The sequence below is a fragment of the Panthera pardus genome, unplaced genomic scaffold (genome assembly GCF_024362965.1).
Source record: "Panthera pardus isolate Hobbes unplaced genomic scaffold, ASM2436296v1 HiC_scaffold_22, whole genome shotgun sequence".
Lineage (NCBI taxonomy): Eukaryota > Metazoa > Chordata > Mammalia > Carnivora > Felidae > Panthera > Panthera pardus.
The window spans coordinates 2,143,469-2,157,549 of record NW_026526788.1 but is presented as its reverse complement, the minus strand read 5'-3'; the positions used below and the strand labels follow the sequence as shown (position 1 = coordinate 2,157,549).

At 41.5% G+C, this 14,081-nt stretch overlaps 1 protein-coding gene across 7 annotated transcripts in view; it reads left to right on the top strand.

The window, feature by feature from the left end:
• The window catches only part of TTC13 (tetratricopeptide repeat domain 13), an 81,045-nt gene that overhangs the window by 16,234 nt on the left and 50,730 nt on the right, over positions 1-14,081 (top strand). For 6 of the 7 annotated variants that reach the window (XM_053910189.1, XM_019419035.2, XM_019419034.2 and 3 more), the window contains exons 2-4: positions 2,370-2,464; positions 6,239-6,314; positions 10,093-10,163. In XM_053910189.1, coding sequence (XP_053766164.1) covers positions 2,370-2,464; positions 6,239-6,314; positions 10,093-10,163 — 242 coding nt within the window. Of the gene's footprint in view, positions 1-2,369; positions 2,465-3,488; positions 3,578-6,238; positions 6,315-10,092; positions 10,164-14,081 lie in introns of all 7 variants that reach the window. The other variant, XM_019419036.2, reaches the window with a different exon arrangement.

Here is a 14,081-nt window from a genome sequence, read left to right as displayed (position 1 = left end):
TTATAAGCTTTTTATAGTTTTCAGTGTATAGATTTTTCACGTCTTAGGTTTATTCCTAGGTATTTAATGGGTTTTGGTGCGATTGTAAATGTGATTGATACCTTGATTTCTCCTTTTGTTGCTTCATTATTGGTGTATAGAAATGCAACCAATTTCTGTGCATTGATTTTATATCCTGCGACTTTGCTGAATTCATGCATCTGTTCTAGTAGTTTTTTGGTGGAATCTTTTGGGTTTTCCATGGAGTATCATGTTGTCTGTGAAGAGTGAAAGTTTGATTTCCTCCTTGCTGATTTAGATGCCTTTTATTTCTTTGTGTTGTCTGATTGTTGAGGCTAGAACTTCCAATACTGTGTTGAATAACACAGTGAGAGTGGACATCCCTGTCGTGTTCTTGACCTTAGGGGAAAAGCGCTCAGTTTTTCCCCATTGAGGATGATATTAGCAGAACCCACCCATCCGTTTATTTATTTATTTATTTAAAAAAAAATTTTTTTTTTTAACATTTATTTATCTTTGAGACAGAGAGAGACAGAGCATGAACGGGGGAGGGGCAGAGAGAGAGGGAGACACAGAATCGGAAGCAGGCTCCAGGCTCTGGGCCATCCCAGAGCCTGACGCGGGGCTCGAACTCACGGACCACAAGATCGTGACCTGAGCTGAAGTCGGACGCTCAACCGACTGAGCCACCCAGGTGCCCCCACCCATCCGTTTAAACTCTGCTTGGGCCTTGTGAAATTTAACCTTCCAGCTTCAGAAATCACTCACCATCCAGAGCTTCTTTGGTATATTAGCTCTAGTCTCCAGCTGTTAAGACAGACACAAATGAGAATTTATCTGTCGGTTCACATGGTCGCTTGAACACAATTTGATGCTCTTTAGTGACTGCTGAATTACAGTATAGGTTTAAAAATAATTGTTGAGGCAAAATTCACATAACATAAAATTAAATGTTTTCCTATGAACAGCTCTGTGGCATTGAGTACAGTCACAATGTTGTGCAACCACCCCAAAACCTTTCCATCACTCCAAAGTAAGCCCCTCACCCCTCAGCAGTTTCTTCCTCTTCCCTCCTTCAGCCATGGATGTGCATTCTGTCTCTATGGATTTACCTTTTCTGGTTATTTCGTATCAGTGAGCACACACAATATGTGACTTTTTGTGTCTGGCTTCTTTCACTTAGTTTTTGTTTTGGAGGTTCTTACTCATTACATTTTGGAGGTTCTTTCATGTTATATGAACATGTAAAGTATTTCATTCTTTTTTAAAAAATTTATCTTTAATATTTGAATGTTTCCAAATATAGGCTAGCATTTTAGATGTAGCTTAGAGTGAAAAGTCTCCAAATTTTGAAATGGTTAAAGTATAAATGTAGATTTATTATTTGAAGAGTAAAGTGTACTAATTAATGGTGATTGTAGTACTTTATTCTGTTTTAAGGCTGAATAGTGTTCCACTGTATGTATATACCACAGTTTGTCCATTGTTTGTTGATGGACATTTGGGCTATTTCTACCATTTGGTTATTGTTAAATATTGCTTCTGTGAAGATGCATGTTCACATACTTGTTTGAGTTCCTGTTTTTAGTTCTTTTGGGTATATTCCTAGGGATGGAATAGTAGGACCATATGGTAATTCTATGTTCAACTTTTGGATGAACCAGTAAACTATCTTCCACAGTGGCCACACCATTTTACACAGCAATGTACAAGGGCTCTAATTTTTCTACATCCTTGCCAACACTTGTTTGCCTCGACAATAAAAAAAAAAAAGCCGTTATTGTGGCAAACCTCATTGTGGTTTGATTTACATCCCTAATCAATAATGATGTAGAGCATCTTTCCATGTATTCAGTGGCCATTTGTGTATCTTCTTTGGAGAATTGCCTATTCCAGTCCTTTGCCCATTTTTTAATTGGGTTGTCTTTTTGTTGTTGAAATCAGGACTTATTTATATATTCTGGATTCTAGACCCCTGGTACATATCTTTTAACATTAGATCTCCCTGGCTCGACTTTGTTCTCCCTTTTGTAATATTTTTTAACCTATGGTAAACGCTGCCAGGTAGGAGATGTCTGAAAAAGGGATCTTAACAAGTATCGTATTAATGACTGGTTGTGAGGACAGTCATGACAGCTATGCAAGGTATTTGGAAACTGTAGAATGTGACACAGCTGTAAGGTGGAAGGCAAGATGCCCCTTTTGGTGCTTTTTTGCCTTGTCCTTATTTTGGTTTGGTAGATTCTGTGTGTGTGTGTGTGTGTGTGTGTGTGTGTGTGTGTGTGTTCCTAACATTATAATTCATAGTTAAGAACCTAAGAACCATAAGTTTCAGGTTCGGAGAATAACCAGGGATGTTTGCTTTTCAGAGTCATCCTTTCTGAACTTCCACGACTCAGACTGTGAACCCAAAGGGCCGCCACCCTGTGACTCACTGCTTTCCCTCAACACTGAAAAGATCCTGGTACGCATCTTCTGTCCATGCTTCTGTCTTTATGACCTAAGGTACAATGATACATGTTTCAAAAGGCACAGGTCACCTCTGTTTACCAACTAGGAGTTGGTTCTAGGTGGTCCTATTTGCATAAGATAAAGATAGGTCATCTGGTATTTCGTCACGTTACATTATTATGACTTATGGATTGGATGGTTGATCATTCTAGACCTTGGCCTTTTTACTTCTCAGTTCCAAGGAATAAAGGGGAGATAATGGCTGAGCCTTGCTTCTAGGAACCTAATGTATTTTAAGGTATAATATATTATTCTTCCAGCTTTTGCCTGTGTGGATATCTTTTATATCTATGTTTTTAACTGTCAGTACCCTCTGAACTGTATAGGAGGCCTCTCCACTCCAGGGATGAGTTCCTGGCACTACATAACGTCTGTCTCTGCCTGTTCACATTAGCACGGACACTCCTCCAGCCTAGCTGCCTCAGGTGCAAGGCTCTTTTTGTTGTTGTTGTTGTTGTTCACACTTAATTCTCTGAGGCTGAGTTGTTCTTTCAGTGCCCAAGGTGAACATATTTTTTTCTCCAGGCCTTTTCCTTCAGCATCCACATAGATACTGTTTGCTTCTTGTGTTTAAAATTTCCCTTTAGGTTGCTCTCTCTTCTCCAGATAAAGCTTTGCCTTTGCATGTGAGAAACTACTGAAAATGGGTAGAGTTTGCAAGCCAAAGAATGATCAACAGATGTTACCTAACTCATTGCATAGCGATCAACTCGATATATGGAAGAACTTGAATTAGACCGGTCCCCAACCAGAATGGGCTAGCTTGTAGTGAGTTGGCCACCAATGAAAGCACTTAAGTAGAAATTGGGTAATCCCCACCTTGGGGAGGGGATTAGATTCTTAGAATTATTAGGGACCTACCGTCTTACTGACAGTAATTCAAATATTTTCTCCGTGTTGCATTTCTAGTTTAAGATGGCACTAGCTAGTGACCTATGGGAGAAAGCTCATCAATCTTGGCCTTTCATTTTCCCTAGGTTGAAAATATGGGAGTTCGACTATTCATTTCTTCATTAATTCTCCAGATATTTATTTTGCACCTATTATGTGCCAGGCGTTGTGCTAAGTAAGTACTGGGAATAATGCCACAGTGAGCCAGCTAGCCTCAGTCCCTGCACTCGTGACTCCTAGTCACTAACCAGATAATTATACAAATAAACATAGAGGTATAGCAAAAGATCAACATAATCTCCCTTTAAATTAGGGGGATCAGGTAGGACAGCTTTCAGAACTTGAAGCGTAAACAGTGACCTGAGGATGGGTTGGAGTTGGTGTCCCAGCAAAGTGGGGCTGTGTGCATTAACGTCTTTGATTGGAGCTTCTCCCCGCTGTCCACAGAAGATATCTACAGATGCAGTATTAGGTGGGAAAGACTCGGGGCGCTTGGGTGGCTCAGTCTGTTAAGCGTCTGACTTCGGCTCAGGTCCCGATCTCGCAGTTCGTGGGTTCGAGCCCCACGTCGGGCTCTGTGCTGACAGCCCAGAGCCTGGAGCCCGCTTCAGATTCTTTGTCTCCTTCTCTCTCCTGTTCCTTCCCTGCTCACGCTCTCTCTCTCTCTCTCTCTCAAAAATAAATAAAGATTATAAAAAAATTTTTTTAAAAAAAAAGAAGTGGGAAAGACTCTTTTTGATCAAGAAGTTAATTTGTCCATGTTATACTTTTCTGCCCACTTCTGTTAGATGTTATTTCTAGTAAAGTAAAAACACTTTAACTCAGATATGCTCTTCAGTATACTCTTGATGTTGCTTGGTAATGATTTCTTTTTTTTTTTTTTTAAGTTTATTTATTTATTTTGAGAGAGAGAGAGACAGAGACAGAGGGAGAGTAGGGGAAGGGCAGAGAGAGGGAGAGAGGGAAACCCCAAGCAGGCTCAACACTGACAGTGCAGAGCCCAACACAGGACTGTGAGATCACGACCTGAGTTGAAACCAAAAGTTGGACGCTTAACTGACTGAGCCACCAGGTGCCCCAAGTAAATGATATCCTTTTATGGGATTTCATTTTTGTTTTCTTCCTGTGCCTTTCTGCCCAGAGCCTTGGCAAATGGGAAACTCTCATTGAGTACTGGATGAAACGATTAGACTTTTTAAGTACTAAAAGCGATATTCATAGACTCCTTTCCTTGGCTATATGTAACTTACTAAGCGGAAAAGTATTTTACATCTGCGTGCTTATCTGTGACCGCCTGACAAAGAGGAGAGCCTCGTGTCTGGTCACACGGGATGTATGTACTGTGATGCCTTCACATGTTGTTAAATCTGCCGCTTCTTAAGTCTCTCAAGGGTCTCACTGTAAGGCTCCCCATAGCTGTGTGGAAGCTTCCAGCTATAGAGCAAAATGCGAAAGAGCTGAGAGACTTCCTGTCTAGTCATCAGGTTTAACATTCAGTGTTAAACATTCCCATAGTGGTAGAAGTTTCAGACGTTCCATTTTGTCTGGAGTCCTGCATGGAATGAAGTGCGCATTCATCCCGACATGGGATGCCCTTCTGGCCTCTAGCTTTCAACCAGTGTTTTAACCAGAGGTAGATTATTCTTGACCTGTTTCATAGGCAGACTAAATACCACGCCGTATCTGAGTATCACTCTAGATTTTGAGAGTAAAGGGAGTATAAGCGGAAGTGCCTTGTTACTCTGTTATTTGAGTCCATGAAATCCAAGAGGCCACAGTTCGTCATCTGCTAATGACCACCAATCATGAGCTGGAAAGCACAAACAGCAATTAGGAGAGACTCTCCTGTAAAGTTATTTGGCCATCATATATGCCTATAGGCATCCGTACTATGCATTTTTAAAACAGAAGAACTCAGTTAATCAGGACGCCACTGAGTTCTAATCCTGTGGTCTTGCCCAAAGCCGCAAATCTTTAGTCCCTCACTGTCTTAGCTTCTCCTGTCTCTGTGTATGTACAAGTTTTAATTGTGTCTTAGGTGAATCTCACATGAAGTAATCATTTTAACACGTACCCCGGAGGCTAAGCATATCCCAACTTAGCATCAGCAGTTAAATCTTCCGGGGAAGTGGCCGCTGTAGCGTCCGACGTGATTTGTCTCCGGCACCCTATAGAGCCGTCATTTCCCGTGCTGCTTGTAAAATCACTCCGGTTACTAAGCAAACTTACTCATTTTGTCTGCCCCTAGTTTCCACTTTTGGGTCCGTTTTCCTGCCAAATGGGCATATGTCTGCAGCAATTCTTTGTAGGCAATTTACTGCATTGAGCACGATGGAGATGTTCACCATCTGCTGTGCACTTTCTACTAGAATGTCTTGTTTCCTGCTCAGATTTTGTGGGTCCCTTTCTGGCGTCATCTCTGGACAACTGGTAGCTCTTTTTTCTAAAGTATTTTTAGAGTTTACAAAGCAATATTCTATCATCCAGCCGCATCGGAGGACCGATCGCTAGAACGTGATCCTTGTAACCTAATCGAGGCCATTAAATAGTCTCTGAAAACATGGAGGGAGATGGAGCAGCCAGCAGGATAAATCCCTATGGGAGCGAAAAGAAACTTGTTCTTAGAAACAGAACCACTAATGGTAGGGAGGAGGCAAATCAGTTACACCATAAGCTATGTGCTTGAAGTACACAATTGGCATGACTTAAAGTGAACCTTTTCTCACTTCCGTATGAATCAAATGTAGCTTCACTTTGTAAAAATACAGGTTTTCATTGCAAGCCTCGTCTTCGTTTGTGAGAAGCTAACGTGTACGTTTGTTTGTTTTTATTTCAGAGCCAGGCCAAGTCTATTGCAGAACAAAAGAGATTCCCTTTTGCCACGGATAATGACAGCACAAATGAAGAGCTAGGTGAGATTTGAATCTGGGGGAGGGGGCGGTTCCTGGGGTATTTGCCTAGAATTTATGATTCGATGCCGAGCAGGTAGGCAAGGTGGTGGGGTGGAAAGAACACAGACACCGGCTCTGCCAACATGAGTGGTGTGGTGTCGGGTAGGACGTTCAGCCCTTGTGTGGGTCCGTGCACCCTATGTCAGGATAACATGAAATAGAGAAAATACAGTAAAACCTTGGATGGCGAGTAACTTGTTCTGCGAGTGTTTCGCAAGACGAGCAAACATTTCTAATAAATTTTAACTTGATAAACGAGCAGTTGTCTTGCAATACGAGTATTACGTGATGCCAAATGTCACATGATCACAACTGAACCAGTTGTTACTGAAATTCACTTTGATACACAAGTGCTTTGGATTACAAGCGTGTTTCTAGAGTGGGTTATGCTCGCCAACCAAGGTTTTACCGTACAAGGTTTGGAGGAAATGATCGGTAGGGACGTGTCGACCTCTGTGTTTCTCTGGAAAGTAATAATGATGGTCATGAGCCCTTAGGAACGGTTGTCATTCATTAAAAGGTCACTTGGGCTGTCATCAAATCGGAGCCACACAGCAGTGAAAGCCGAGGGGACTCACACCTACTTAATCTTCTGTGTAATAAAATAGCTAGGTGTGGGTTAATTTTACCGTGAGGCCAGTCAGTTATTGTTGTGAGTGTAGAAAAGTTGAGTTCATTCAGATCTGCAAAGGGGTCCTGCAAGTTGGCTGGGTCGTGGCATGTTTTAAAATAGTCTGGTTTCACCAGTGTCTGACGTGCTTTGGGTGTGTCTCACTCATTGCCTAGTCAGCTTACACTTGAAGGAGTGGAAACAAAATTGAAGACCAGACTGAACGGTGCAGCTGGATGGACTTCCCATAAGCACGTGTTCCTACCTGGTACCTGGTGACCCGAGGCACCTTTGGGAATTTTTTCTATCTTTATACGTAATTATTTTATCCTTTCTGTGGCCATACGCATTTTATATTAAGACTAAGCACTTCAGGACGTGTGGCTGGCTGAGTCGGGAGAGCACGCGACTCCTGATTTCGGGGTCGTGAGTTCAAGCCCCACATTGGGCCTAGAGCTCACTTAAAAAAACAAAGACTGAGTGCTTCTTGTATTGGCTTCTTTGCTCTGTTTGTGCAAGCAAAGAGTTGACTATTTTAAAAGTATTAATCACTTCTTGGTGTTATTCTTTGAGTGGGCTTTGAGAATTAATTACCTGTTAAGAAATCAGATTTGGCCTTTTCTGAAATCCTTGGATCTGTTCAGCCCTGTATTCACATACTAAGTGATGTAATTAAAGGCCTGGTATGGGGTCTAAGACTAATCCTAGTGGATCTGGATAGTATAGGCCCTGACATGGCTTAGGATCTTTCATATCACAGCATTTTTTTTCTTGGAAGAACAGCTTCTGTCAACACACACATTGCCAGGAGATGTAGAATTCTGGTCAGTAATGATTTCTGTGAGAATTCCGATGTTCTCTTTATGTCTTTGTACTGCCACAGCAACATTTGGCCCTAATACTTATTTATATCTTTGCAGGATTTGGATTAAAAAAAAAATTTTTTTTTTTTAACGTTCATTCATTTTTGAGAGACAGAAACAGCACGAGCAGGGCAGGGGCAGAGAGAAAGAGAGGGAGACACAGAATCCAAAGCAGGGCCTGAACTCACGAACCATGAGATCATGACCCGAGCCGAAGTCAGACGCTTGACCAACTAAGCCACCCAGGTGCCCCAAGATTTGGATTTTTTTTTTTAATGGATTCTTTTGGGCTTTTCTCAAAACACATTTACTCTTAGAAAGATTTGAGAGCTGCGTTTGATTTTATTTGAGTGGGGTTCAACAGCCGAGCCACGGAGAACAATTGAAACATGTTCCCAAGTACAGTATTTATCCCCTCACACTGTATTTGTTTTTATGGGTCGCTTATTCTTTTGTTCACTCGACAGATATTTACTGATTATGGGGAGATGGGTAGGAAATTCGAAAAATTTAGATCTGAAAGGAACCTAAGAAAATGTTCTGCAGGCTTGTTAGGCAAGACCCAGAGAGTAATGAGAAGTGACTGAGGTTCCCGTGATCACCGGTGTTTGGCAGAACGAGAACCTGAGCGCCTATCTTGGCCTTCCAATACGTCACATCCTCCTGCATTCCAAACAGGATACGTTTATATTTCAGTCCCTGTTCATGTAATCATCAGGAAAGTCAAACCGTTTTGCAGGCCAGCCCGGCACACGGCAGTTTCGGTACAGCCGTGGTCTATGGCAGGGTATGTGCCTGGAGGGTGGGTCCCAGAGCGGGCAGCCTGGGGCCTGTGTCACTGCGCATTCTCTTCAGACAGTTTGTTTAACTGCACTAAGTTTCATTTCCTTGTCTTTGAATGGGGAAAATCTTCGTACCTGCCTCACTGCACTCAAGGAGCAAATGAGTTAATACATGGAAATGTACAGAGTGCCATGCACGTCACCTATTACTCTTGTTGTTTTTCCCGCCAGCTGCCTCTGGCCCGCACCCCAAGGGTGTCTCTGGTCATCTGGTCATCTGATACATCTGAATGATATCCATTCTTATTATTCTGAATATGAGTTTGACCGTAATTTCTCTTTTCAAAGAAATTATGACAAAGACAGCCCTCTTCGTTTTGAAGAATGCCCCCAAAGCTCTTGTCTTGTTATGACATTCAGTGCTTTTGAAATTTGCCTTTTTCAGGTTAACTATAAGGATACTTAGTCTCTTTCTGCATTGAATGTTTTCACTGCTTTTAACTGGCAGGAAATTTAAGCTCTTCAGGACAAGAAAAGATTTAGTTGCTTGTCTCCTTGAACACCTGTTAGGGCCTAGAATCAGAGTGTTGCAGTAAAGCTTTATTTGCAAAGAAATGTGACCAAAATAGTATTGTTTTGAGCGAGGAATACAGTTTTTTGAGGGATATTTGGGGATTTAGGGAGTTAGGGCAAGTTTTAGAGATGAAATGTAATATAGAATATCAATAATGTATTCTAGTTTGGACAGGTGAAAAAATGGAGTCCAAATATTGCTGTGTTTTAGGAGGTTGTCATGGCTCTAATTTCAAAATACCGCTTACCTACACAATTTGACTGGAAACTATTCATCTTTAGTGTATATTTAGAGTAGTGTTTTGGCCCTATTTTGAATACAAGAAGTAGGAAAAAGACTGTTGCACTGCACTGTTGTGAATTGGCTACAATGAAGCATTCTGCTCATATGTATTAATTTGAGCCTCTGTTTTTGTTCTTACTGGGCAACTGGCAGTGAGTTCAGCACCACCACCGCCCCCCTGCCCCCCCCCCCCCCCCCCCCCCGCCCCGGAATTGAGACTTGTGCTGCTATTTGGGTGTTTCTCTTAACTTTCACCATAAAACCACATTGTCGTGTTATGTGGGTTTTGTTGAGGCTTATTACTAGCTCTTTTGATGTATAGGTGGGAAACATCATAAAGGTTATTTGGTATTTGAAAGTGAACGATGGGCTTAGAAAAAGATAATTACTTCTGTAGGCAATGTTTTATAGATGGCTTTAATAATTTAAATCTAGAAAGCACCAGAAGACTGATAGCAAGTGGCGAGTGGTGGAAGGAATTCAATTACATCTTCTTAACTTCCAGGTTTTCTTTAACTGCTTCTAGCCCTTGGAGCTGCCTTTTAGGATTCAGCAAAGCATTTAGTCACCGATTCTGGTGTGAGATCCTTTGTTCTTTCTTTTAATATTTTTGTATTTTGTTTCATAGCTATTGCTTATGTGTTGATTGGCAGTGGTCTCTATGATGAAGCCATAAGACATTTTTCAACAATGCTTCAGGTAATTTCTCTTCTTAATTATGTAATTTCAAGCTTCTAGTCACGACAGAAATACAGGCTTATGCGTAAAGCGCTACAAGAATACATTGACTTTAAGGTTATGTGAGAAAGTGAAAGAAATCAGCCCTGACTGAGCACTTTCTTGGCGCGGGCCTTGAAACACTGCTCTCATGTCATCTTTGCAGTTTTACTTTATTTTAAAGGAGGAAAATGAGATCAAAGGAGGTCAAGCAATTTGCTGAGAGTCTCCCCACCATCAGCTAGAAGAGATGGGACTCAAATGCAAGTTTAAAAGAAAAGAAAACCATTAGCTTCCGTTCACTTTGCTCTGTACCATGCCATCCCCCATAAGATACGGATGCTGGACATTCAGGTTCACTTTCCGTGCAGGAGGTGATCTGCATGGTTCCACTCGTGGGTTTGTTTCTCCCCTTGAAGTATAATTGTGAGACTCCTCAGTGGCCGCATTGAGCCTTCACTGATTGATGGCTGCATTAAAATCTGGTTAAGATAAAAGGCTTAAACAAACATGTGTAAGAGTTGCAGTGGAGACCCGTAAAATAGCCCAACGTTGTTAGCCTTACACCCTTATCTTTATTTAACGGTGTTCTTGTAGATGCTGACCATTGCCGATTGTCGATGTGCGTGTGTCCAGTAGAGTAGTGTAGTGAAGAAGCATGGTCTTTAGAGTTAAAGACTTATACCCATGTTCTAATCCCCTCTGCTGGTTGCTAGCAGGTTATTTAACCTCCTGGCATATGGGGATAATAACCATTACCTTCAAAAATATTCTTGTTAGGTTTAAATGACATATTCTGTAAAGTACTTAGGACTCAGTGCCTGGCACAGAGTAAGTGCTCAGTTCCTTTTAGCTACTCAAAGCAGCATTCTAGCATGTTCGTCTGTGCCAATACAGTGAGAACCAACAGATAATTTACAATCCAGCAGGTAAACTGAATTTTAGAATACTCATTTGGGAGTTTCTGCACCACTTTTGTTTTCTTTTTCGAATTGATTATATTGACAATCGTGCCTTCATCCTCGAAATCACAGAGATTCAAGCCGTCGTGTGTTTGAGTGCTCATATGGAATACCATTCTTCAGCAGAGTTTGAAGGATGAAGGGTAGATTACTAATGTTAAAAATCGCCTTTCTGTGAAGCCTTGCAATATTGGAAAATATAAGCAAGCACTTCACACAGTTAGCACTTGGCCCTGGTTTGAAAGGGAGGTTTTGGTACTTTTATAGAAGCAAATGTCAGTTAATCTCTGGTAACTGATAGCAGAAAACAGTGAGAGCTTTCAGACATATTATCAATTCATTCAACTTTTTGAAAACTATTTTTACCATTGTAGTTGAAGGCAATATAAGAGTCATAAAGAAAAACTTTAACAAAAAATTTCCTAATTCTGCCCCTGTACCGTTCATTGAAGTTGTTTTGCGTATGACCTTTCAAAGTGTGTATGCATTCGTGTTTTATAATCTGAATACATGTAATATTTCATATTACTTTTCACTGAATTTTATACTGTAAATGTTTTTCAGTAAGTCTCTGTAATCTTAATCTTCCATTGGCTCTATGCTACTCCTCGTCTTGTCCGTTTATTGTTTTAAAACGTATTTCTCTTGCCATTGCATTCAGAAAGTAGATCAAAATTTCTGTGTGTCCAGGCAAGGTCTTAATATACGGATATTTGACATAGCATTTTTATCAGTCTGCAATACAATGGGCTGCTTTCAAGTGGGAAAGTTTTCTTTGAGCATGTGTGGTTTATACAGTTGGACTCCTTTTCTGGTGATGCAGGCTATTGATGGGGCAGGAGCAGAGAATGGGGAACAGCGGAAATTCAAATACTACGGGCTCACAGAGGACAGACCCGGGTGACCACTTAGAACACGTTTTGATGTAGGAACAAGAGTGCCTCTGGCTTTCCTGCTCGTGCTGTTCTTGGTGACTTCTGTCTTCTGTGCCTTTGTCTCGGTGCTTCCCAGCCTTATCCACATCAGGACACGTGTGGAAAAGCCTATTCGCACAACACACTGGAGTAAACAAGAGCAAACGCAGAGGCATTTGGATAGAGCTCAGTGAAAATTTGTTATGATGTCTTCGTGTTCCATAACTACGAGAAACACAGGATATAAAGATTGGTTAAAAAATGCTAAAATTCTTTTCAAAAATTTTAATGAGAGGGGCACCTAGGTGGCTCAGTCGGCTGAGCATGTGACTTCAGCTCAGGTCATGATCTCACGGTTCGTGACTTTGAGCCCCGCATCGGGCTCTGTGCTGACAGCCCAGAGCCTGGAGCCTGTTTCGGATTCTGTGTCTGGCCCTCCCCTGCTCACGCTGTGTGTGTCTCTCTCTCTCAAAAATACACAAACATTTAAAAATTTATTATTTTTTTAAATGAGAAACTCAGTCCTGCCTTTCAGGACAAAACTTTTCTGTGTCCAGGGTCCTGAAGAGCGGTTTGCTCACCACTGCTGCATGGATGCTGCCCTCTTGCCTTTCCCTGTCCATGTTAGGACTGGACTGAGTACCACTGCAGGACCATTTTTGTCAGTACGTGCCAGTGGGTGTTCACCTGTTCCCTGCAGGACCCTTTGCACGGGCAGAAACTCTGTAAGCCAGCACACGTCCTCTAGCAAACCTGCAGTGGTAACTGTTTGCACACAAGCGTTTCAGGGGTTTTGAGCTCCTGAACGCTTGACAAGACTTTTCGTTTGGATAGCCCGTGAGCTCCTCCAGTATCCAGCAGCAGAGTGTGGAACCTGATTCCTTTCACAGAAAGCTGAAAACAAATGGGACCATGAGGGCTTGGATTATATGAGATTTATCATTTTTATAAGATCGTTTAATGTGCAATTTGGATCTGTGCATGTGGGCTACTTAAATTCCAGCGTGACCTTTTGATGTAAAGCTTTTAAACCTTTTTTTCTTAGCTGCACCATGAGGGGCAAACTTACAAGATGTTTCCACAGTTTCTGTTGCCGTGAGGTATTTGAGTAGTTCTCTAACTAGGGGGTACTTGGTACAGCTATAAAGGAAGGAAAAAAAAAAAACTCCTCAAGCATCCAGGTTTCTAACTGAGCATAATTTCAAAGCTTGATAGATCTATCAGACTGCATTGAAAATTCTTGGTTTAAAAGCTTGTGAATTAGTGCTCCCTCTGAGTGTCCTTCCGCATGTCCGTGCATCGAAGACCGTGTTTTTGAAAAGCAGAACCATTCCCCGTGCTTCTTTGGTCCCCAGGCGGGCCTCGGTAAGCTAAGTGCTACAGAAGTTTTATGAAGCCATTGGCCTTTGTTATTAATTGTGTGGGCTTGAGCTCATCTGCTTCGGGTGGAACTGAATCCATAAAAATGTTTCTTATTTCACACGAGCAGACAAAATAGGAAACATGCCTCTCTGTGTGATTTGTGAACATCCTTCATGTAATTATGTATGTGGGTCTGCAGCTCGGGCAAAACTCAGTCCTCATTACCTTGCTGTGCACTGACTTTTTTGACTTATTTGTCTTTGATCCAGTGACTTTTGAGTTTTAATCAGAAGGCCAGGCTTGGTAGTGGAAAAATAAATATTTGTAAAATTTAAAGCCACTCTATAAATGGTATAATGAGGATAGTAAATTAGACCTTTCTGAATTTAAGGAGATCGATGTCTTGGGACTTGAGACATCTAAGTGTACATGATTCCAGTAATGTAACTATCTTATTATACAATGATTGTGCATCCACATAAAGTAAGTAATATTGGAAGATTGAAATCTTAGTTTTCATTGAAGTCATTTCAAATTCAGAACACTTAGGGGCACCTGGGTGGCTCTGTCTGTTGAGCATCCAACTTCGGTTCAGATGATGGTCTTGTGGTTCGTGAGTTCGAGCCCCACATCAGGCTCTCTCCTGTCAGCCTGTCAGTGCA